Consider the following 25,183-nt stretch of genomic DNA (forward strand, 5'->3'; position numbering starts at 1 on the left):
GTGTCTGCTGGCTTGTTTTCCTACGACTGCTTCTTGTATCCTATAATATCATGAACCCAAGAGAAGAGATAATGTAGAGAATAAATATGTTAAATAAAAATCTGTTAAAAACAAAACTTACATTAGTGTCTACAGAGAGAGCAAGAGGCTATTGTGTTATAAGACAAGAATGGGCTATCCCAAAAAATGAGCAACTAGAAAATAATAAACAGTTCTTAGAAATTAAAAACTCAACTAAAAAATAAATGTTTAAAAAGTAGAATAATAAATATAGCTGATGACTAAAACAGTGACCTGGAATATAAAGTTAAGGAAATCTACCAGAACAAAGAACAAAAAGATAGATAATTTAATAAATTAGAGGACAGAACCAAGGAATCCAACATCCATCTTACAGGAAGTTCAAAAGAAAAAAAGAAAGAATATTTCAGGGGAAGTGTGGATACTAAGATAAAAATAAGCAGCAGTCTCAGGAAAAAATAGGCAGAAATAATGGAGGGGGAAGAAGCAATAAAGAAATTACAGAATGCGCTGGAACTTTCTGAGCGCTTAGGACTCTGCCCTGCCACTGCAGCGGGCCCGGGGTTTGATCCCAGGTTGGGGAACTAAGACCCGAGAGCCGTGTCCTGTGGCCAAATAAGTAAATCAAAGACAGTTACTGCTGCCGACGTGATGAAAAGTAAAAAAGGAATTAGAGTACAGTTTCCCCAAGACGAAGGAAGATGATTCTTCAGAATACTCACTGAACACATAGATGGGAAAAACAAAATAAAAGGCACATGCCTAGCCCTCCACCAGTGAAATTTCGTTTCTCCAAGGTAAAAAAGAAAAAAAAAAAATCTTCGATGTCTCCAGAGAGGAAACAAACGAAACGACTACTGACAAAGGGATGAGACAGTACTATCAGTAAACCTCAGAAACTTTGGCGCTCCAACAGAAATGTGACTTAGAACTTAGGCAATGTGTTGAAGCTAGATTCTGTAAAAATCCAAGCAATTATTTAAGCGTGAAACAAATGAAGTCATCTTGAGACGCATAGGTATTTAGAGAATTTATATTTATGTACCCTTTCTGAAAAAGAATTCTTTACCTTTTACTCCAGTAAAACTAAAAAGAAAGAAAAAAAGTCTTAGGACAATCTAGGATACCGGAAGCAACTTGAAGGAAATGAGCCAGCAGATGTAAATAGCTGCCGCGATCACAGTCACAGAGGTGTTTCTCCAGAGGCCTCCCCGTAGACCCGGGCAGGGCAGGGCGTGCCGGCGGGCAGGCCTGCTCTCGGGGCGGGGAGGAAGCAGACGGCCGGGCGGTCCTGCAGCTGCCGAAGGCGCGGCAGGTGTGGACGTTCTCCTGTCGCCCTCGCGGCGGTAACTTCTCCTCCCGTCCCCTCCGCCCGCGGGGAAGGCCCAGGGTCATCTCGCCTCCTCCCCGGGGCGACACCGCAGCGTCCGGGATCGCATGAGCGGCACTTACTCCTAACTTTAACAACAGTTTTTATGTTTGTTTAATCTGTCCTTTAGGAAGGAAACTGAAAAAAGAGGCCTCTGGCGCAGGGGCCTTCCTACAGAATCTCAGCGCTGCTCTGCGGGGAGGCTCCCGGGCGGACCAGCGGCGCTGCGCTGTCCGCCCGGGGCCACGCTGCGCGCGGGCCTCGCGTGGGACTGCAGTCCTGTGTTAGTCAAGTCGGTCCGACCCCATCTCCCCGACCCTGAGGGTAAGCCCTTTGTAGAAAGATACAGCATCTCATTCACCTGCCTCCCCAGCACCTGGCCCAGCTCAGGGCACACGGCCAAGCACAACGAAACCAACTTGGATGGAGCATCTGCAGTCAAGTGAAGTGAGAGTGGCTCAGTCCTGTCCGACTCTGCGACCCCATGGACCCTACAGTCCACGGAGCTCTCCAGGCCAGAATCCTGGAGTGGGTGGCCTGTCCTTCTCCAGGGATCTTCCCGACCCAGGGATCAAACCCAGGTCTCCCGTGCTGCAGGCGGATTCTGCACCAGCTGAGCAACGATTTGTTACACTCTCACAAAAACTGCAAGAGTAAACAGGATCACTGATCCATTTCACAGAAGACAAGATCAATGAATGTTAAGCAAATAAATCTGATAATTTTGTGCACCGTCACAGCACAGTATAATGGAAAGAGCATGACCTGCAAGGCCAGAGGGTGAATTTTTCTTCCGTGACTTAATACATGTATATTCTTGGATAAGTCATTTCCCTTCTCTGAGCTTCAGTCTGCTGTGCTGGAAAAAGAAGACAGAATCCCCCAGAGGCTGGGTGATTATTCTAAGAATTAGGGATAATTTATGGAAACTGCCTTAGACTGAGCAACTAAGTATTGTTACTAATAACAGTGATTTATATAACATTCATTAATTAATGAGACTGTATATCTTATTTCTTTTTTGATTGAAGTATGGACAGAGGAGCCTGGAGGGTTACAGTCCATGGGGTAGCAAAGAGGCTGGCATGACTTAGCGACTAAACAACAAAACAGTTGATTTACAATGTTGCATTAATTTCTGCTGGATAGCAAAGTGACTCAGTTATACCTTGACACATTCTTTTTTATCCTCTTTTCCATTATGATTTACCTCGGGGTGCTGAATATAGTCCCGGTACTGTACAGTAGGACCCTGTTGTTTATCCATCCTATATAACAGCTTGCATCCACTAATCTGAAACTCTCAGTCCATGGATATCTTGTTTCTGAGACCCTCTGGGCAACAAGTTACCTGTTTTTTCACCATAGCTCACCATAACAAGAATATACTATTACAAAACAGCTCTACATTTCAATGGTGCAGTACAAAATACGATAATAGAGCAGAGTATCCTAAGAAGTTAAACTCTAAATACACATCTCCACCCAACAGGCCCAGAAGTGGAATGTCAAAGTACGCCTCCTCCCTGCCTTGCCAAGCAGCCTCAGTGTTTATACTCTTGGAACCACTAACCGCAAGGCATTTTCTTTATATTTTGAGAACTGTACAAAACGTTTTCATTTAAAAATATGCCACATTTCCTAGTAAGAATTAGTTGTAGATTACTTTCTGCAAATTGAGAAATGTAATTTGGTATAAAAGACGGGGCTTTGGGGTCACTAGATCAACATTTTAATCCTACCTATACCAGTTAAAACCTGCGTGTCATACCCTTAGTATGTGACCTTGATTCTCCTTAAATGATGCTTCCTCACTTGAACGTAACTCCTGCTGTTGCTGTTTAGTTGCTCAGTCACATCTAACTCTTTTGCAGCCCCATGAGCTGTACGTAGCCTGCCTGATTCCTCTGTCCATGGGATTCTCCGGGCAGAAACACTGGAGAGGGCTGCCACTCCCTTCTCCAGGCGATCTTTCAGACTCAGGGATCAAATCCACATCTGCACTGGCAGTCGGATTCTTTACCACTAAGCCACCTAGGAAGTCCCCACAACAACAATAATAACACACAGGATGAAGCAGTCTTTGGGGCCTAGAGAAGAGAACAGCAGTCTCAAAGGCCCCTTGCTGAATCATCTAACTTCGGAGAGAACAAAGCATAACGCTAGTTCCATCCTGATGCTCCAGGCCAGCTGCATCTATCTGGGACTTATCTCCCCCTGTCCGGAAACCTACCGCCCCCTCCACCCGCCCAGAAGACTTATCACCCCCTGCCCAGCTGCAAGTATCATCTCAACAGAGGAATACTCAAATATCCTGCCTGATTGACGTTTCCCTTATCGCTTCCACGAACCTCCCTATAAGTATGAAGCCTCCCTGATCCCTTTCGGCGCTCAGCCTGGTCCTTAGGCCGACTGTCGCCCCTCCTTGCCTGAATAAAGGTAACCTACTTCTGTTGAGGTTATCTTTCCTTTTCTGCCTCGCCGGAACTGTACCTTACACAGAAGATGAAAATAGAACATTGTACTCTGGAATCACGTTGCCTCCTTTCAAATCTAGCCTCCACCCATCCACTGCTACGTAGCGTTACATAGTTGCTTATTGGAAAATGGGAATAAAACTCACATTGTTGTTGAAGATTATATTAAATAATGTATGTAAAGTACTTAGACAAGCACCTGGTGAGTGGTTAATAAATATTAGAAACCTTCATCATTATCATCATCTCCTTCACAAGATGTCAAACCATATGGTGACATGTTTCCACCATGTGGTGGAAGCCACATGATATAATGCCCAACCTTGCCAATATTTTTTTATTAATAATAATAAGTTTTGGTTTGGACACAGTTTTGAATGTCTGTGTTCACATATGGGTTTGGCTCTTCAAAATAATTGGGAGAAATGTGAAAATTCACCAATATGTGAGGTCTCAACTTACACTATAATCCACATACCACAAGCTACACAGTGGCCTGAATCAGAATCCTAAATTCTGAAAGCAAGCTGGTAATGAAGGAAAGTGACCAAGAAAGAGATGTTAAGGGGAAAGGCTTTATTTTCTCACCTTTGAGAAAGAGACTGTCACAATAAAAGACAGTGCAAGAGTGACAATAAAGAGCAGTGGACGCTGGCTCCGGGGTCAGGGGCCCGCAGAAACAAGCGGGCCCTCTGGCCACCAGGAGAGGTCAAGCCTGACCTGTGGAAGCAACACGTGTGAAGCAGCCGTGAAGCTGCACACCCAGCCCTCCACACGCTCAAAACGAGCCAGATGTCTGGGTTTGCATCCCACACCCTTCAAATTTAAAAACTGAGCTACATTTTCAAAAAAACCTTGTGTGAGCCAAATTGATGAGGTCTGCATGGCTGGACCCGGCCCCAGGACAACTGACACTCCCTCTAGCTTCTATCTGGCACAGTAAGCTAAGACAGTAAGACAAGAGGCTTCTGTTTCAAAGAGCCGAGAGGTGTACATGTCAGGAATCTCTCTGTGAACTGCTTCTCATGAAATGATGATGCCATGGGCCCACCATGAGTTGGACAGGCTTTAACTCTGTTTCCTAATAAACAATCTAGGAAAGAAACAGCTGTATTTTTTTTTTCAAAGACATGCAATAAATGTTGCAAATCAAGCATGCCTCCGGATTCTGCAAAGAAGGACACTTTTAGAATCCTGTAATTTAAGCTGTGTAAAATGTGCAACTCAATCTTCCAAACTCCTACATGTGGTTTTAGGCAGCTGATGAGACCTGGGGAACATTGTTTTGAAAACAAAGGAATCTGCTGTAGTCCACTGAGGGGGAAAGCTTGCAGGGGCTTTGTCTCCTGTGTGACAGGGATGCGCCTTCCGTGATGGAGCTGCAGAACAATGCGCTGTCTGTGTTCCACTGAGGGATACAGGAAGAACCATTACTGTACAGTGCACCGAGGATTTAGGGCTGAAATGTAAGAATCACCCACTTGAACCAAAATTCAACTAGCCCTGTGCGACTTTATCACACTGCCAGAGGAGGGAGGCTTTCAGTCACCCGCTAAAAAGATAACTTCAAACAGCAGGAAAGAGCTGCAGTTTCATTGCTCAGATAAGGTACAGGGCATCCCAGTTAGAAAGGTCGACTTGTTCTTTGCTCATTCAAGGCATGTAAATGTGTCCATTGTTCATCCATCAGGTGGCAAAAAAGGAAAAACCTTTTTGGAACCATCATACCCAGGGACTATAGACAAAACTGTGAAATATGCAACTGCGTTTTGACAGCTCCTTTCTCCCCCAAGAATGGATGATTTCTGGAGAAGGCCTAAAAAGACGAAGCCTGTAAGATTTAATCCTAGACAGCGCTTAAGTGACATACGCCACACATAACTGGTTATGGTTCTGTTTTGTTTTTAACTGAGAAGTTTCATAATCATGTTGTTTTATATGAGAAACTTTAACGCAAGTCCGGTGACTCACATAAAACTCACTTGATTCATTACCCAGTACCTTCAACGTATGGCTCCTTGTTATTGTTCTCAAAAACACAATCTGTGTAAGCACCACCATGAGCATTCCATAAATGGAATAAAAACAAAAGGTCTCTCTTCAAAGTCACAGGTTAGATGGGAAACAGCCAGTGAAATATTAGAGAATTCTAACACTCATTTATTTGTCCAGAGCCAGGCCTTAATGAATTCTCTCTGGCCTTCTTCATTAAATATATATATATATATATATTTTTTAATTTATATAATGTATATATTCCTCATCTGTTCATTTTCAGTCACTCCATAATATGTACCGAAGCATCACCAAGTGCCCATCATTGCGTTAGGCCACTGCAGGGACGAAGAAAGAAGGCTACGATCTCAGAGGAAGCAAGAGAGAAAACAGGCGAGGGAAACCCTCATGGAGGAACGCATCGACTCTCTGGAGGGTGACGGACACCTTCGCAGAGGCGGTGATGCAGATGGAGCTCGGGTCAGGGAGACTGTCCACGCGGGCTCTCAAGCACGCGGCCCGCTCAGGACCAGGAGCAAAGGTGCTACACAGAGGCCCCCGCCCTCTCCCCTACTGCGAGCCTCCGGCTCAGTGATGCCAAGTTCCTGGCTGAGACACATTAGGAAAAAGTGAAGTCGCTCAGTCGTGTCCGACTCTGCGACCCTGGGGGCTGTAGCCCACCAGGCTCCTCCGTCCATGGGACTCTCCAGGCAAGAATACTGGAGTGGGTTGCTCGTTCCTTCTCCAGGGGATCTTCCCGACCCAGGGGTCGAACCCAGGTCTCTGGCACTGCGGGCAGAGGCTTTAACCTCTGAGCCACCAGGGAAGACACCAGAGCAAGTCACGCCAGCTTGCCACACTAGCTGAAACTTGTAAGCAAGATCCCATTTTCGGAGGTCTCACCAATATTAAATGACTTAAAAAAAGGATGACTAGCAAGTTAAAAGGAGACTAGACCACAGAAATGATGAAGCAGATTATACAGTGGCAAAGCAGATGCCCAAGAAAACAGTAAAAAGGAATGAGACTGGACAAAGTAAATAAGAGACACTCCGGGGGAAGGGCATTTGGAAGAGGAATGTTACTAAGCAGCTAGTGAGGTCGGGCTGAATTTTGTGTAAAAAAAAAAAAGAGTATTGATTAACATTGTACGGTGTGAAAGATTACGGTGAGGTGTCCTCACCCATCCGCAGAAAGACAGAAAGAGACAAGGGAAGCGGAAGTTGTTTTCCAGTAGAAATGTTCATCTCATCATCCTAGAAAGCTCAGACTCTCTTTCAGAGATGAGCGGGTGCTTACTGTCAGGATGTCACCCAAGAGATCATGACAGGAGATAAATCTGAGAGAAGGTCATGACCTCAAAGTGCCATCAGGCTTGAGTTGACGAAAAAGGAAGAAAGTCTTGCATAAAAGACTCATTTTAAATATCCACTGAAATTCCTATTTTTTTAAAATAATTCATTGCTTCCAAGGTCAATTTCCAGGCAAGTAAATTAACTTGATATTGGAACATGATACCGAACTATCATTAAGGTCTACTTGATATTCTTTGTAAAAATCCAATTAAGTGACCAGGCAGAATATATAACCAATTGAATGAATGGCTTCTTCTTGCTACTAGTATTACTGGTAACCTCACACACGGGTAACCTCTGGTGGCCCTGCTATTGCCGGGGATACAGAGAGCAAAGTATAAACCTGAAACCAGCAAATATGGAGCAGAAAAACCCTGAAACAGCTGAGTATGCTTCATTCTGCAGGGTAGACACAGGCACCTGTGGGTGTAATGTTGTGTGGTGTGTGTGTACGTTTGTGTCTGTATATACGAATGCATGTGTGTATGTATATACATGCATGTGTACATCTGTGTGCGTATGCATACATGTGTATGCATATATGTGTCTGTATGTGTATATACGTGTGTGTGTGATGTGCCTCTCTTTTCTGCTTGTAAGTAAGCATTCCTTGTTCACGTGATGTACCGATACTTCCAACTACTGTCGCTGTGCCTTGTAGGTGCTGCTGACAAGCAACAAACCTTGTCTCCAGAGCCGCCTTCAGCCCCCACTGCCTGTGACTCCCTGATTATTCCCCAGGGATCCTGTGATCAGCGAATCTGGAGGACTCCACAGCTCCTACCCCCGAAGCAAGCTATCACTATCAATACCTTTAATTCTTAAATAATACATTTAACTTGATGAACGATATGCACTATTCTTTTGTTTTTCAAATGTGAGAGAAAAACACTCAGCAAATATAGTTCACATAAATAAAGCAGTCCAATTGCTCAAAAAATGATAAAACATAGGTTCTTGGGTGTATGATCTTTGAACTACACATCAATATAAACTGGTTTAACATAATTGTAACTTTTTTCCTTTCTGCAGTTAACACAGTAGAAGTTCTGAGTTGGGATAATATCTTTATTCAAACTCCAAGGTTGTACTGACTTTCCCTTAACATGGATGAAACAGACAGGAAGAACTGGCCATGTAAATAGCACTGCTCGCTGAGAAAGGCCTGCTGAACAATGTTCCTGCTAAAGCAAAGGCGGCACACCCACTGTGACGGACAGCATACAGCACCACGTGGGAAAGGCAGACAAATTCGCTAGAAATTCATGTTCAAACAGAGAATGAAATATCCAAAGTGCTTGTCCAATGTTTGGCCACACAATGGTCTCTTTTATGTGTGACCAAATATAAAAGTGTAAACTTCATTCACTTTAACTAGATGGTTGACATTAAATTTTAATTTGCAAAAGCAGAACTTCTAATGCAGGGATTCCCAACTTCTAGCAGAGAATAACCCACTTTTCCGTTCCTATACTTTAAAGTCACCACTCCTGCTTGCTTGCTCTTGGAGAGCTTGTTTTGTCTGAGGGCAGCAGTTACACTGTTGGTATTTCCGTCACTAGACCGCTGGATTCAGAAGAGCTGCCAGAGGCTGCACAGAGCAGATGGCGGGTGGGTCGGGCTTTAGCTTTCCCCATCCTCTCACTGGAAATACCCACAAGGTAGAAATATTGGAGACAGAGGCTTAGCGTGGGCTGAGAAAGCCTCTGGTCCAGGTTTAAGAGTTCTTACTGCTTTAAAGTATAACCATATAAACTTTGGACTGAGTCCTAGATATTTCCAATGAGTTTGGAAAAGACCCTGATGCTGGGAAAGATTGAGGGTAGGAGGCGAAAGGGTCACGGAGGATAAAATGGTTGGATGGCATCACCAACTCAATAGACATGAGTTTGAGCAAACTCCAGGAGATAGCGAAGGACAGAGAAGCCTGATGTGCTGTAGTCCATGGGGTCACAAAGAGTTGGATACAACTTAGCAATGGAACAACAATTCCCTATTAGTACCCTATTAGAGGTAAGTAATTAAAATCTCTGGTATAAGAAAGTTACTCAGGAAATGGTTTACTATTTGCTTTATATTTATTCCATACTCTTGGTTTTTTTTTTGTTACTTCACCTTCTGCAAATTTTTGAGCCAACTGTGTATGTTAGAACTTCTTTCAAATGCTAGAAAAAGTAGGAGAAATTTAAACTACCAGTATATACTAGAAGTTCTGACTACTGTTTGCTAAAGCAGAGGACTGACAGTGTAACTTTAAAAAATAAATCCTCAATGTTATCTATATATTTTAAGCATTGGTGATAATTTTGTCCGCACAAATAAATTCACGTGTACTTAAGCATATAACAAAAATTAAATGCCAAAATAGATCAGTTATGTCCTTTCCAAATCAGAGCCCCAAAGCAAAGCATCATAAACTTTAAAACTCCGAATTGGAGCTCTTGCCTTATATCTCATATGTTTTGAGTTGTGGTTTTATTCTGTTATCTTGAAAATAAAATCTGATCTGAAATAAGTAGTCCTAAATACTGAGAAACATACTAATAATACTAACTACACCTGAGGGCAATCTCACAGTCTTCTCCTGTCATAGTTTCTTAAAGCTACACAGGTCATGGGATTTTGGCATAATCACGGTATTAGTAGTAATTTTTCTATCTTATTCTATTTTATTGTGGCTGATTCAATAAACTGTAAGATAGCATAAATCATGGAAAATTATATTTTTGCTGAATGGAAATATTTCCTAAAATAAGCTGCTGTTTTTTTCAGCTTTCTGGAATTTAGATGAAGAATAATAACAAATGAATGATCCTATATTTATAATATTGCTTCAAATTCATGAAGGAAAAAGTTAACTGTATATATAAAATGTTATGTAATACAAAAATAGTAACAATTAGCCTCATATAAGGAACTATAATACATCAGCAAACTGTCAAATTTTGTGCCACAGGTACTTGAAAGAATGATTCTAGAACAGAAAAACTATATACTCTAGTTTCCGAGGAAGTAGAAAAGAAGCCAGTGGTAACTAGAAGTCAATTCAAGTTCACAAAGATGAAAAATGAGTTCAAAACTAATCTCATAGGCTTCTTTTCTTTGGGTTACTGAAAGCTGACCCTAAGAAAAAATATGGACCACCCACTGGCTTTCTAACCTTAAATATATCAAAATCACCCAGAAAGCTATGAGTGCCACAATTCAAAGGCTTATCCCAGATCTCTTGAAACAGAATCTCCTGCTGGGGCAGCTTAAAAGCTCTCCAGGTGAATCTGATGAAGCTAATACTATCTGTTCATAAACTGGCATTTGCGAACCAGAGGCGTGTGAATATAGTTTGGTTTTAGGAAGATAATTCACAAAGTGTGCTGAGGCATTGTTAGGGAAAGAGAAAAAAGTAGAGGAGTGAGGTATATGGACCAGAGATAGAGGTCAGGTGTATTCCCAGTGAGAGCGGTCAAACGGGTAACCTCGCCTTAGCTGCATCTCACATGAAGCAGTGTTGCTCCATGCAGACAGGATCCCGGAATGCAGTCTCCAGGAGCATCCACCAGGCTCTGTCCTTCTGCGGGTGCGCTCAGCCGCTTCAGTCGTGTCCGACTCTCTTGCGACCCCACGGACTGTAGCCCGCCAGGCTCCTCTGTCCATGGGATTCTTCAGGCAAGAACCCTGGAGTGGGCTGCCACTTCCTCCTCCAGGGCATCTTCCCAACACAGGGATCTAATCTCTTGCATCTCCTGCATTGGCAGACGATTCTTTACCACTAGCACCACCTGGGAAGTTTTATTCAGTATATTTTAACAAATACTTTGACGACAACAACAACAACAAAGGCAACCGATTCAACTAAAAGAAATCACTCATACATTGTTTTTGTTGTTCGGTCGCCCAGTCGTGTCCGACTCTTTGTGACACCATGGACCGCAGCATGCCAGGCCTCTCTGTCCATCACCAACTCCCAAAGTTTGCCCAAGTTCATGCCCATTACATAAGTGATGCCATCCAGCCATCTCATCCTCTGATGCCCTATTCTCCTTCTGCCCTCAGTCTTTTCCAGTATCAGGGACTTTTCCAATAAGTCAGCTGTTCTCATCAGATGACAAAAATACTGGAGTTTCAGCTTCAGCATCAGTCTTTCCAACTAGCATTCAGGGTTGTTTTCCCTAAAGATTGACTGATTTGTCAATATGTCTTATGTCTCATTCATAAGACAATAAAATTGAAATTTAAAAATCTTAATTTTAAGACAACTGAATTTAAGATGATATTGAATAGACATAAAACACGGAATGCAAGGTTAACATGTTGATTTACATAAAGGGGCTAGGGTAAATCTGGCTGGGATTTTTTAACTCTTTCCAAGTCCAGTTGAACAAAAAGCAACTAATATGGCATCTGAAAAAAGCAGATACAAACTCAAACTGTGTCAGCAAAAAAGAGACACAGCTCTGAGCTGGTCAGTACCTAAGTGTGTAAGTGAGTGTTTAAATCTATGCAGGACCCTTGCCAGGGCCCAGAGGGGAGAAGGAGGTATTAGGAAAGCAAGAAGTTTTTAAAGTTACCGCTTAAGTGAATAGAGCTCCCAGGGCTGGTTCAGGTATTTTAGGTCTCGGTAAAGAAACTGCCTGCCAACGCAGGAGATGCAGGAGGCATGGGTTCGATCCCTGGGTCAAAAAGATCCCCTGGAGGAGGAAATGGCAACCCACTCCAGGATTCTTGCCTCGAGAATCCCATGGACAGAGGAGTCTGGCGGGCTACAGTCCATGGGGTCGCAAAGAGTGAACACGACTGAAGCGACTTAACATACCTAAAACACAACACAGGGTAAAGCCTGATGGGCTCCCGAGGTGAGGGAGGGAAGTTGAGGGTAGAGGCTAAGAAAGTATCATATTTCTATTGATCCGTCTTTTCCAGGAGAGAGCGAGGCAGTCGACAGGAGAATTAAACCTGGATACTGTTTGTCAGGGGCTTCCCAGGTGGCTCAGCGGTAAAGAATCCACCTGCCGCTGCAGGAGACGCAAGTTTGATCCCTGGGTCGGGAAGATCCCCTGGAGAAGGGAATGACAACCCCCTCCAGGATTCTTGCCTGAGGATCCCGTGGACAGGGGAGCTGGCGGGCCACAGTCCACGGGGTCACAAAAAGTCGGACACAACTGTGTGGGCAGTGCTTCAGAAATAAAGTTCTTTTCCCTGTCTTGGAGTACAGTGTGGTAAAAATAATCGGATAACCAGAGACAAACAGAACGCTTCATTCTGAGATGCTTGGGGGCACTCTGAATACTGGGTGACCCTGGCACCCGTCACGATGACTGTGGAGTTATAGGACCCTGTGACTTTCCTACTGAAGACTAATGCCCGGTGCCTGGAAGGCCTTGCCGGAGCCCGGGAAACGCGCCCTCACAGTCCGTATGCGGGAGGCGGTGGACGCTTCCCTTCCCACTGTCCGAGCCGCGGCAGGAGGGCGGGAGAAACAGGGACGGATGACGGAAAAGCAGAGCGGAGACAGTGCCCCCGTTTCCCGGCCGCTGAACGAGCCACAGGCCCTCAGACGGCATCCGAGTCACCGAGCTGTCTGTTCAGAGCTCAGGTTTCGGACGCCTCCACTCGCCCGCTGCACTGGAATTCTCAGGGGCTCAGGCCCGCGTGTAGAGAAGCTTTGTTCAGCAAGGAGGCCGCCCAGTCAGTGAGGCCTCCGCGGGGACCGTGCCCGCGGCCGGCCCGCCTCCTGTTACCCGAGGCCCTGGCACTCACCAGCTGGCGCTGGGGTGGTTCTCGTCACCCAGTTCTTCGGGGCCCCGGGGTGAGGCTGCAGGACAAGTGTCACAAAAAGCCGGAGGGGAGTCCGGCACGATCTAACCCGGGGGGCTGGACTCCGCGGAAGCCCCCTGACTGCGCCAAGTCAGCCTGCCCCCAGCGGCGCGCGGCTCGGCGCGAGGAGCAGACCCCCCACCTGGGCTCGCTCATGTCACCCGCGCCTGCAGAAGGGGTCGCCGGCCTCCCCCGGGCGGTCCCCGCCTTGTGACCCGGAGGGGCCGCGGTCCGAGCCCCTCGGCCTCCGCCTGCCCAGGGCCCCTTCCCCGCAGCTCCGGCCCGGCCCCGCTTCCCGCATGGAGACAGGCCTGGGTTCCTGCTCGGCCTGCGAGGCCGCCCCGGGGCCGAGAGGAGAGGGCAGAGAGGCCCCGACGCCGGGGCGCCGCTGACCTCGCCCGACGGGCCCGCCGCGAGCGGCCCTCTGCGGGCGGCCAGGAAGCCGCGGGCGTGGTGCTGCAGACAGGCGGCCCGGGGCTGGCCGCGGCCTCCACGCGCGCACGGCCTGCATTCGCCGCGTCTCAGGAAGCAAGACTCGAGCCCATGTGCAGCCGACCTCACCTTCAAAAAGCGCCGCGGTGTCACAGAGGCGGACACTCAGAGCCCCGGGTTAAGGGCTTTACACGCTAAAGTCAAGCGCCCTCAGCTCTGAGGATCAACCTTATCACCAACTTCACGCGGTGAAGAGGCTGAGACTCGGCCGGCCCAGCAAACGCTTCAAAATCGCCTGCTTCCAAGCGGCAGGACGCGGCCAGGCTCACACCCACGGCTACGTGCTCGGAAGCCCAGGCTCCGACCACACCACCAAGTTACCTTCTGTCAAATGCTTACACGTTTGATGGAAACTGAAGAGGTGTATGCTGATGTCAGGCAGGAACCATCACAACGCAGTAAAGCAATTATCCTCCACTTAAAACAAGTTTTTAAAAATAGATAACTAATGAGAACCTATTGAATAACACAGAGAACTTTACTTAAATGGGAAGGAAATCCAAAAAAGAGGGAATATATGTATATGTATACACACACACACACACACACATAGCTGATTCACTTTGCCGTACAGTAGAAACACAACGTTGTAAAGCAACTACACTTTTAAAATTTTAAAATAAATGAATAAAAACAATCTTTTAAAGAGTTCTCAAGCAGCGCTGGTCCTTGATCACCCCAGTGACACACGCAAATGTTATCAGTGCTCACGGGTGCCACGATATGAACACGGTTAGGAGCACTTGCATTTCCACCCCATTAACATGACCATGGATTTGGTTTCCTCATCCTGAACCCTGACCACAGGGCAGAGTCACCCCCGGAGGCACTTTGAAAAACTGACGTCCCAGCCCCACTCCAGCCAGTTACACTGGAATCTGTGGGGATGGGCTCCTCCGAGCATCAAGGCGACTTTCACACTCAGCCAGGATTGAAGACTGCTCTCAGGACAGTGCTCAGCAGAAGCAGGAAAAGGAATTAAGTGGTATCTAAAAGTTGTGCTTTTCCACAAAGCAGATTGCTAGTTATAAAGGAGTTCTATCATAGTAATCTAAATGAACTGTACTAAAGAATTTCTACTCTTCTCAAGTTTTTAACCAAACTATAGACCTTGCTTCCAAATGTTACTCTTTCAGATCAACAGGGCCTTGATGCCATGGTTGTTATCACTCAGGCTTGTTTAGGTAGAACATGGTAACTTCCAGAGAAGTCTGAAGGAAGCATTAGCCACCACTGCACGGCTTTGTTATGAGTTACAATGAAAGCAAGTTTCAGACTCATATCTGCAGATACACTTATGAAACAAACACATCTTGGCCACGCAGGCAAAAACAGTTTGTCCATCAGTTTTATGAGCTCACTGAAGCCCCAGCTCCATGTCTTTAAGTCCAATACACGTGATATGCAAGGCTCACTGAACACAGACACTGACCTTCACTGGCAGGGTGCTAGGCTCTATGGAAGGCCAGACACCCACCTGAACCCAGGGCTGGACACTGCACTGATCTGACCAAGCCCCAGGCACCATCCTGATGTTAGTTATACACCTCATACATTCTTAATGCCTGTCCTTACATTGCGAGCAAGGAAGTACCTCTAAACTCTTAGCCAATCCACATGTTTAGAATATCCACAATTTCACCAACGAGATCCCATTTCTAACATTTATTATGCTAATATAGCAGTTACTCATTTTACCAATAAAACCCATTTTTGACATTGATGATGCTAACTGTCAAAACTTCTGTTGCGGAGATCATGGAAGAATGTGAACTGGCCAGGAATGTGCAGCGTTCACTGCAGCACCATTTACAGCAGCCGAGACAGAGAAGCAACCTAAATGGCCATGGACAGAGAAATGGATGAAGAAGCTTGGTGCATATATACAAGGAAATATTGTTCTTGTTGTTTAGTCACTCAGCTGTGTCTAACTATTTTGCAATCCCATGCACTCTGGCCTGCCAAGCTCCCCTGTCCACGGGATTTCCCAGGCAAGAACACTGGTGTGGACTGCCATTTCCTTCTGGAGTGCAATATTACTCAGCCATTAAAAAGAGTGAAATAATGCCATTTGCAACAGCAAGGATGGACCCAGAGATTGCCATAGTGAGTGAAGTAACAAAAAGAAGGAGAAAGAGTATGATATTCTCTATATGCAGAATACAAAAAGAAATCTAAAAAAGAACCTAAAAAGAAATGATACAAATGAACTTATTTACAAAACAAAAACAAACTCACAGACTTAGAGAATGCAGTTATGGTTGCCAGGGGCACAAGAATAGGAGGAAGAGATCGTGAGGGAGTTTGGAATGATGTGCACACATCGCTATATTTAAAGTGGACCAGCAGGGACCTGCTGTAGGGCACAGAGAACTCTGCTCGATGTTCCGTGGCAGCCTGGGCGGGAGGGGAGGGGGCTCGGGGAGAATGGATACATGCGTATGTATGGCCCAGTCTCTCTGCCGTTCACCTGAAACTATCACAACATTGTTATCTGCTATTCTCCAATGCAAAATAAAAAGGTTTTTTTTTTCTTTTAATTGTTCTGTCTGGGAGTGTGGCCCTTTCTGAAATGATATTAACTGGCCAACCAGCAAGTGTTCTTGACAGCATGTTAGCTGACTAACCACCTCTAGAAGTAAAACCTTAAATGCAGGTACACATGTCACTCTGATTACCAGGTAATTTACAGCCATTCTAACACTGACATTGTGTGGCACAAGACCCTTTTAGCACTAAGTATATTTGACTTTATTATGTGTGTGAAAATATTTCTTAGTGGCTAATGGAAAATAGTAGCCATGAGCATGTGAAGTTACTTGGTTTATTTGGAAGATGCTGACATTGACAGTGTTTCCAATGCATGGTCTATGACAGGATTCTTTCATAGCTTAGATTACAGATGGCCTCACGCCAACCACACTCGTCCTATTCCAGGCCCATTGCAGAACCAGGTGAGGGCCACACCAATGAAGCTCCCATGGATAAATGACAAAAGGTAAATGGCCTTTCTGAAATCAATTGATTATTAACATTTGAACTTGAGACTTACATCTGTAGCTACTCTGATTTAAGGAAGTTAGATTGACATTCTTATCAGTGTTGTCTTTGTGTGTATCTTTATAAAGGCTACTTATAGACACTTTAGTGTATTGCCACCTCAAGAACATTTCTATATTATTTTACATTATTTTCTTCTGAAAACAAATCTATATTTCCACCACGTCGCAAAAGCAGATTTTTTTTTATTTTTCATATTTTTTAAGCCAATATTTACTTAACAACCACTGTGGATAAAGCTACAAACAGATCCAAATGGATAACAAAACAAAACAAAAATAAACCCTTGACAGACACTAAGCAAATGTCAGAGTTCCTATCAAACCAAAGAGGAAGGACTCAGGAAAAGAACAACCAATGGCTTTTTAGCAAGTCTTAATGTCAGAGTGTCTCTGCAGAAACTGCCATTGAATAACATCCCAAAATATTTTCAGACATGAAGTAAAAATAGAAACCAGAATTTAACTCTAAAACAGGCCATGATGTGGGCAAGAGTTGGACACAAGAGCATAGGAAAATGAAACTTGGTTTCTTTATTGTTGGTCATAAAATGGGCACAAATGTAGCGGGCACATTTTGGGGGGAAGAGCAAGACTTTTAAGGTTAATTCCAAGAGACATGATTCCTTTCCAGCATTAAACAATGGCAGGGTCATTTAGGACGAACTAAAACTTCCCGAGGCTTCATTATGACTCAAGAAGCCTAATTTCTTGAGGCTGCAAGTTCAGGGTTTGGTGGTGAGCAGAGTCCTGAACTGCCAGCCCAATTTCTGGGTCTGCCATTGACCTTGTGTTACAAGAGCAAATCATTTCAATTTGCTGGGTTTTTATATGCACCCCCGGGGGCTCTTTAGATTTGTTCTCTACAGAGAGAGCTGTTCACTGAGGAAAGCAAGTCACCCTGGCAAAGAACAAAGGGTTCAAGGTGCAAGAGAAGCGCCCAGAACCATTACTGACTCAAAGTCCTTCCCAAGCGGCAACAGCCAGTGGTAGAATTAATATTTAAATGTCTGAGGTTTTTTTTTTTTTTTTTTCATATCTCAAGGCACCACCGCCAGCTAAAGCCTTCAACAGCGAAGGGAAGCCGGAACACAGCAGAATATGCTCCCCTGGAGACTCACAGGCAAGTTACACTGTGATTCCAAATACAAACGCAGGGCAGAAGAGTTGGTATGTGCTGCTGGAGCCAGCAGGACTGGACCAGGGTGACACAAGCCAGGGGAAGACTTTAAAGTGGCACAAAAAAAAAAAAAAAAAAAGATTGTCTTATAATCAAGATAAGTAAGATTTTATTGGAATATTTTTGAAATTCAAAATTAAGGCGAAAAACTCGATGATGAAGAAGACATCCCATTTTTACATGAATTTGAATTAAAAAAAAAAAAAAGGCTGTACAGAACACATAGGTGTGTGAGCTAGTCGCTCAGTCGTGTCTGACTCTTTACGACTCCATGGACTGTAGCCCACCAGGCTCCTCTGTCCATGGGATTCTCCAGGCAAGAGTACTGGAGTGGGTCGCCATTTCCTTCTCCAGAATACATAGGAGCCAGTTGCAAAAGAAAAGAACCAATAACACCAATCCAGTCTTTACTTAAGATGTTGATATTTTGTTCATTACAGATGCTTCTGTGTCAACTTTGAGCTTTCTAAAGATACCATTAAAAATGCGGTTCATCTTGATCACTGGGACTTTTGGTGTGTCTTCCTCTTTCGCCATCGAGGATGGCGCTGCGCTCAGCCCCCTCCCAGTCCGGCCGGGGGGCCACCACCAGTTCCCAGAAAGGCTGGGCCAGGCGCCGGGCGGACGCGGCTGCCCCGGGCCGGGGCTGGGTGCCTACCTCGTTTGTTCTGCGTGCCGTGCTTCCTGGCCAGGCTGAGCTCCCTCTGGATGCGGCCTTCCAGGTACTCCTGCTTCTTGCCCAGCATCTCCTCCGTCTCCCGAAGTCGGGCCAGAGCTTCCTGGGCGCTGGGGGCCGCGCGGCTCTTGGAAGAGCCTCCGCCTTTGAAGAACTTGCCCAACTTGCTCATCGTGGTGGGGGGCCGGGCAGTCGTCCGCGGGGCTCGCGGCTCGGGCTCCGGACGCGCCGGGGAGCAGGTGAGCGTCTCCGCCCGGGTCTCGGCCAGGCCCGGGAGGCGGCGCCCCCGAGTCCACACGCCGTCGGGCGCAGGTGACTCCCTCTCCCGGGCATTTCCTGGCGGCCGGGCCCGCCCCGCTCGCGGGGAGGGGAGGGCACCGCAGGCGGACGCGGCCGGCGCCGCCCGGTCCCCGGGCATCGGAAGGAAAGAGAAGGAAGGAGCTGGAAAGGCCGCCGGGGCCACAGCCCGGGGCTGCTGCACCCACGCTGGGGACTCACCCGGGGCCAGTGACCGGTTTGATGCCGGCTCAGAGAAGCGCAGACCGCTGTCGGGGGGTTGTGCGGGGCCGAAGTTCAGTTCAGTTCGGTTCAGTCGCTCAGTCGTGTCCAACTATTTGCGACCCCATGGACTGCAGCACGCCAGGCCTCCCTGTCCATCACCAGCTCCCAGAGTTTACCAAACTCATGTCCATTGAGTCGGTGAGGCCATCCAACCATCTCATCCTCTGTCGTCCCCTTCTCCTCCTGCCTTCAATCTTTCCCAGCTTCAGGGTCTTTTCCAATGAGTCAGCTCTTCACATGAGGTGGCCAAAGTATTGGAGTTTCCGCTTCAGCATCAGTCCTTCCAATGAACACCCAGGATTGATCTCCTTTCGGATGGACTGGTTGGATCTCCTTGCAGTCTAAGGGACTCTCAAGAGTCTTTTCCAACACCACAGTTCAAAAGCATCAATTCTGAAGGGCTCAGCTTTCTTTATGGTCCAACTCTCACATGCATACATGGCTACTGGAAAAACTATAGCCTTGACTAGATGGACCTTTGTTGGCAAAGTGACGTCTTTGCTTTTTCATATGCTGTCTAGGTTGGTCATAACTTTCCTTCCAAGGAGTAAGCGTCTTTTAATTTCATGGCTGCAGTCACCATCTGCAGTGATTTTGGAGCCCAGAAAAATAAAGTCAGCCACTGTTCCCACTGCTTCCCCTGAAAGCCGGTGTGTAATGCACATGTACCTTGCTGGCCTGGGCTGGAAGGACAAGATGCTCGTGTTCCACACATGCGTTCTGTGTGTTTCTGTCTGTGATCGCGTGTGAGCACAGGGTCAGGTCTGTGTCCTTGTGAAAGAGTGTTCAGGTAGGTTCGTCCCTGTGTGCGTGGTGTGGGCTGGGAGGGTGGGGGCACCGGCTTGCAGGGACACTTGTCTGCCTCTGTGATGCAGGTGTGATGGCAAGAGGCTTATTCTCAGAACACCTGGTCTGACTGGGCATGCCGCTGCAGGTGTAGACTCTGGGCAGGTTGATGTGTGCTGGCTGCCAGTGGGCTTGGGTGGATTCTAGATCACCCTCACACGGTTTGAAGTGGTGAGAGGCGAGGACCATCTCTTTTCCTAACGTGGGGGCTTTGGAGTGTGTTCGGTGGCCGCATTCAATTCAGCGTCACTGTTAGTATCTCTCTCTTTAGTCACTCAGTCGTGCCCGACTCTTGCGACCCCATGGACTATAGCCTGCCAGGCTCCTCTGACCATGGAATTCTCCAGGCAAGAATACTAGAGAGGGTTGCTATTTCCTTCTCCAGCTGTTAATATATACAAAGCCTTTAATGGGGTGTCCTTGTGCTTGGATCTATGTCGGATGCCTTTGCAGAGACACCTCAGTAACAAAAGGGAAACAATGTCCTAGAGAAAAGCAATATTCTTTTGTTCCTTTTCAATACCTCAGTCCCATCTATTAGAGCTGCAAACAAAGAATTTGGTAAGATGAAAGGACAGCAATAGGTAATGATTATGGATGATGCGATTCAACTGAAAATCTGTGCGGAGCATGCTACAAAGATGTGGAATATGGGACTGAGTCTATGTCCTAGTTTTCCAGGGCTATTCTGTCCTCCACATAATACAGCGCTATTAGAGCAACATTACCCACCGCCATCAGGACCTATTTGTGATTAGCTAACCACTGATTATTAAAGGAGGGGAAGCATCCATTACTATGGCAGACACACCTTGGTTCTCAAGACCAGTAACCCACTTTTGTCTGCCATCACACCCACCCGGAAGCATCAGTTTGATCCATTTTACCCAACATTGGTAGATCCAGCATTGCATTTTGACAAAGAAATTGGATGTGTTTCTAAGAGGCTTACTGGTCCTATATCTTAGACACACAAACATGTGAACTTATAATTTCCCAATAACTACAGCCTGCCACCTCTTACCATTTTCTGCCTGGCCATCCAAAGCACTTATGAGCTGTAATATATCTAATCTTGTGTATATTACACTATAATAAGCATTATCTTTTGTTATTATCTAAATGTTTCATAAATCTGTTTTGGAACTTATTTTCTTGCTTAGATTTTAAGCCCCGTGAGAGTGGAGAAATAGCACATGTTCTGCTGGTCAGTTTAACCAAAGTTTACTGAGAGTATTCTACACATAAGGTACTGGGAATGCAAATATAGTCTGCCATCTGGGAGCTTACCTTATAGTAATAGCAGTAATGGGTGCCATATTTGAACACCTATCATATGGCAAGCACACCACATGTCTACTTAATAAGATGTAGATCAGCTGCACAAAACAGGTGCTGCCGCTTCTATGACAGATAAACAACCCGTTTCAGCTGGTGACTTGGACAAGGTCACATAGGTAGTGAGTGTAAAAGACGCTTTTGTCTGAAAGCTTCTGGTCTTTCTACTGTTTACATGACCTTTCCCTCTGTGTGGTTTGGACCAGAGGAGAAACTCACAGAGCATTTATTTAATTAAATAACATGGGGAGTAAAGAGGGTGGTATGAGGTATCAACTTCCAGAGATCATACAAGCATTACTAAGTTCATAGAGGAGTATGTTTAAGTAAGAACCTCTCCACTATAGAAAAAACATTCCTTTCTGGCTCCTAGACACTATATTTTTGTTGAGAGAACACTGAACAAGTGGAACAGAGGGATGGAAAGTTATAATGAGCTGCTTAGTCATCCATCTATCCATATTTTCATTCAACAGCTATTTATGGAGCATCTCTGTTTCAGGCATTATGGTAGACAGTGAGGAGATGATTAAGAACAAGATGGAGGCATTTTACAAGTTAGGAGAGAAGACAGGAGGTAAGCAACTTATCCCACAAATAATAGACTTTATAAGTTAAAGTTTTATTAAGTGCTATGGAGAACTCGGAAGGACAGAGACCTGTCAGGACAAATTGTAGATAAAGTTGATTTTGTCTTGGGTGTCAAAAAAAAGTGACTTGAAAAAGTGACATTTAACCTGGAATTTGAATGATGAATAGAGGATAGCTTGGTATAGAGAAGGGAAACTGGTATTCCAAGATAAGGAATCATTCGTTCATTATTTTTTTCTGAGTGCATATGATATAGCCAGTACAGATCTAGACGCTGGAGATTCAGCATTGAAGAAAGAGAAACTAAAATCCATGCATTTTTGAAGCCTACTTTCTAGTCAGGAAATGATGGACAATTAATGAAGAAAGCAATGTACTCTATGGAAAAAATAAAGCAGGTAGTGTTAGAGAATTAATGTTTCAGACAATGTGTGGAAAAACATTGAGTTTAAAGAAGACAGAAGAGCAGAGTGCTGTGAGATTGTCTCTAAATGTCAGCTGAGTCCTGATCACATAGGGGCCACCTGATATTCTAAGGAGCTTGTTTTGTATCCAAAGAGCAAATGAAAATCAGTCAGAAATTAAAATAAAGGATGTAGTCGTTAATTTATAATTCAATGGAAGAATCTATTTTACTCGATTTAGTGTGTCAGACTTTCAAAAACACATGTGGTGTGCAAAGCAAGCTTCATTTGAATTAAAAATCATTCCCTTCCATTAATATGTAATCTCAATAGGGAAAAGATAAAACTTGCAAGCAAGCAAGCCATCCAAATATACAGTAGTGTTTAATCCAGCAGTGGGATTTAGAGAATAAATGTTTAAATCAATGATGTAGAAGCTGAAAATAACACATTAATCTTCATTCAATACTCATCCTACAAATGTGGTTTCATAAAGAGTTCTCAGCATCTAGTATATTTTTCATTTTTTAATCTCAATTGATCTCAGCTAATAAGGAGGCTGTTGTTCAAAAGAATGATCTTGTTCAGAATGATTTACCATGGTTAAGATGGCAAAGGAAATTGGAAATTTATAGATCTGTTAAAAAGACTTAGATGTCAGGCTAATTGATACATTTTGGTCACCCCTTGAAATTACATCCATTTTTAGAATGCCAAATGAACTCTCCAAAGCAGCAGAAGAAGAATTATCCTTTAAACATACTGCAGAATCATCATCAAATAGTTATTTATTAAACAGCTCAGCTAGCATGTACACATTCTTTCCATCAGCAGTTTTTTGTTTGTTTCTCAGAACTAGATATTCATTGTATATAGCACAATCACAGTAATGAATACAAAAGTAGGCATTATGAAAAACAATAATTTTGCAAAAATAAAAGTTTTATTGCCCTAATTGATAATGAAGATCTATGATGCCTGTGACTGAGTTTTGCCTGCATAGCTTTGAATCCATATTTTCTCATATTTTTGTCCATTCCTGATTACAAAGAAATTAAAGAATCTAAGTGTTATCAGATTGAGCTGTAAAGTGTTTTCTACACCAGCCACTTAATGAATATAAAAGGAGAGGTAACCCGTCTACCTCAGCATCATCTTTATCACATCACCTTCCCAAAGTTGATTCTTAACGTGCATGCTAAGTCGCTTCAGTCGTGTCTGACTCTTTGTGACACTATGGACTGTAGCCCACCAGGCTCCTCTGTCCATGGGGATTCTCCAGGCAAGAATCCTGGAGTGGGTTGCTGTGCCCTCCTACAGGGGATCTTCCCGATGCTGGGATTGAGCCCACGTCTCTTACGTCTACCTGCAGTGGCAGGTGGGTTCTTTGCCACTAGTGCCACCTGGGAAGCCCCTGATTCTTAAAAAAGATCATTGGAGAATTGGATTCTCCCCCCAAGAGCCTGCAGAAGGAACACAGTTATGCCAACACGTTGGTTGTAAGAGTTTTCACGTCCAGTACTGTGAGATAATAAATTTGTGTTGTTTTAAGCCATTAAATATGTGGGAATTTGTTGTGGCGACAATAGAAAACTAGTGCATATAACAAGGAGCTGATCTGATCTAGGGCGGGTCCTAGAAACTCTTTTGAGAGCTGGATGATGAGGAGGAGAAAACTAAATAAGTGAGGAAAGGAGAGAGCATCCCAGGCTGAGACTAGCCCACGCGGTGGAGCAGAATAGCTGGTAAGTACAAGTAGTTAGGTCAGTGGGAAGACAGAGCAGGACAGTAGTTTTAGGTGCTAGGGACAGGAAAGCAGGAGGTGGGTGATTTTTTAAGCCATTCTATGAACTGGGGGTAGTAATAGCATATATCTTAAAGTGTCATTATAAAGATTAAGTGATTCACTTAAGTGCCTGGTACATAATAGCATAATCCAAAATTTTAGCTGTTATTATTGTTCAGTTCAGTTCAGTCACTCAGTCATGTCTGACTCTTTGTGGCTCCATGGACTGCAGCACGCCAGGCCTCCCTGTCTGTCACCAACTCCCGGAGCTTGCTCAAACTCGTGTCCATTGGGTCAGTGATGTCATGCAACCATCTCATCCTCTGTCATTCCCTTCTCCTCCAGCCTTCAATCTTTCCTAGCATCAGGGTCTTTTCCAATGAAGTCCTTCACATCAGGTGGCCCAAGTATTGAAGCTTCAGCTTTAGCAGTTCTTCCAATGAATATTCAGGACTGATTTCCTTTAGGATGGACTGGTTGGATCTCCTTGCAGTCCAAGGGGCCCTCAAGAGTCTTCTCCAGTATTGTTAGGTTTGAATAAATATTCAAGATTTGATTTTGAATATATTGTGCAAGATAAGTGTTAGGGATACAACAAACCTACTGAATGTCACATAAACATATAGAGACAGATTAACCAACAGTTATACAGGAAACATCTGTATAACCACGACACAGCCCGCTGGTCCTCATGGAGCTTACAGCACAGAGGGGAAGACAAACACTAATCAAAAAATTGTATAAACAAATCGAAAATCAAATCTGGGACAAATGTTTGGGAGGGGGTACGAGGTGAATGTTACAAAAGCAGGAGTTGTCCTAGACAGGAAGAACAAAGAGGACTTTCCTAAGGAGAACATACTTGTGGTCACAGCTAAGGGAAAAGCAGAAATGAACCAGATCAAACGGGAGAGGGAAGAGCATTCCAGGTACAAGAGCACAAGGGTGACGGGCCTGAGGCTCTGAGTGTGAAGAGGCCCTGGGAGACAAACAGAAGAGAAAGACAGGTCGGGCCAAGATTGGAAAGACTCTAAACGCCAAGCAGAGTCATTCCTTCCTAGGTCATGTGAGCTCCTTGAGATCAGGTCTTAATTCTATATCAAATCTAGAATCATATTTGATAAATAATAGATACTCAAAGGACTTGCTAAATCGACTTAAGTGCAGATTTTATTTAATAGCTAATAGAAGCCACAGAAGTTTGTTTGTTTGTTTGTTTTTG

The 25,183-nt window shown here is 44.8% G+C and overlaps 1 protein-coding gene across 1 annotated transcript in view; it reads right to left on the reverse strand.

Annotated features, from left to right (window-relative positions):
- Window positions 1–18,737, reverse strand: part of CHMP4C (charged multivesicular body protein 4C) — a 28,950-nt gene extending 10,213 nt beyond the window's left edge. The window contains exon 1 of the mRNA XM_070477465.1: window positions 18,418–18,737. Within this exon, the coding sequence (XP_070333566.1) occupies window positions 18,418–18,607 (190 nt within the window). The 5' untranslated portion in view covers window positions 18,608–18,737. The remainder of the gene's footprint in view (window positions 1–18,417) is intronic.
- Window positions 18,738–25,183: the final 6,446 nt, after the last annotated feature.

Source organism: Odocoileus virginianus, chromosome 15 (genome assembly GCF_023699985.2).
Source record: "Odocoileus virginianus isolate 20LAN1187 ecotype Illinois chromosome 15, Ovbor_1.2, whole genome shotgun sequence".
NCBI classification, from domain to species: domain Eukaryota; kingdom Metazoa; phylum Chordata; class Mammalia; order Artiodactyla; family Cervidae; genus Odocoileus; species Odocoileus virginianus.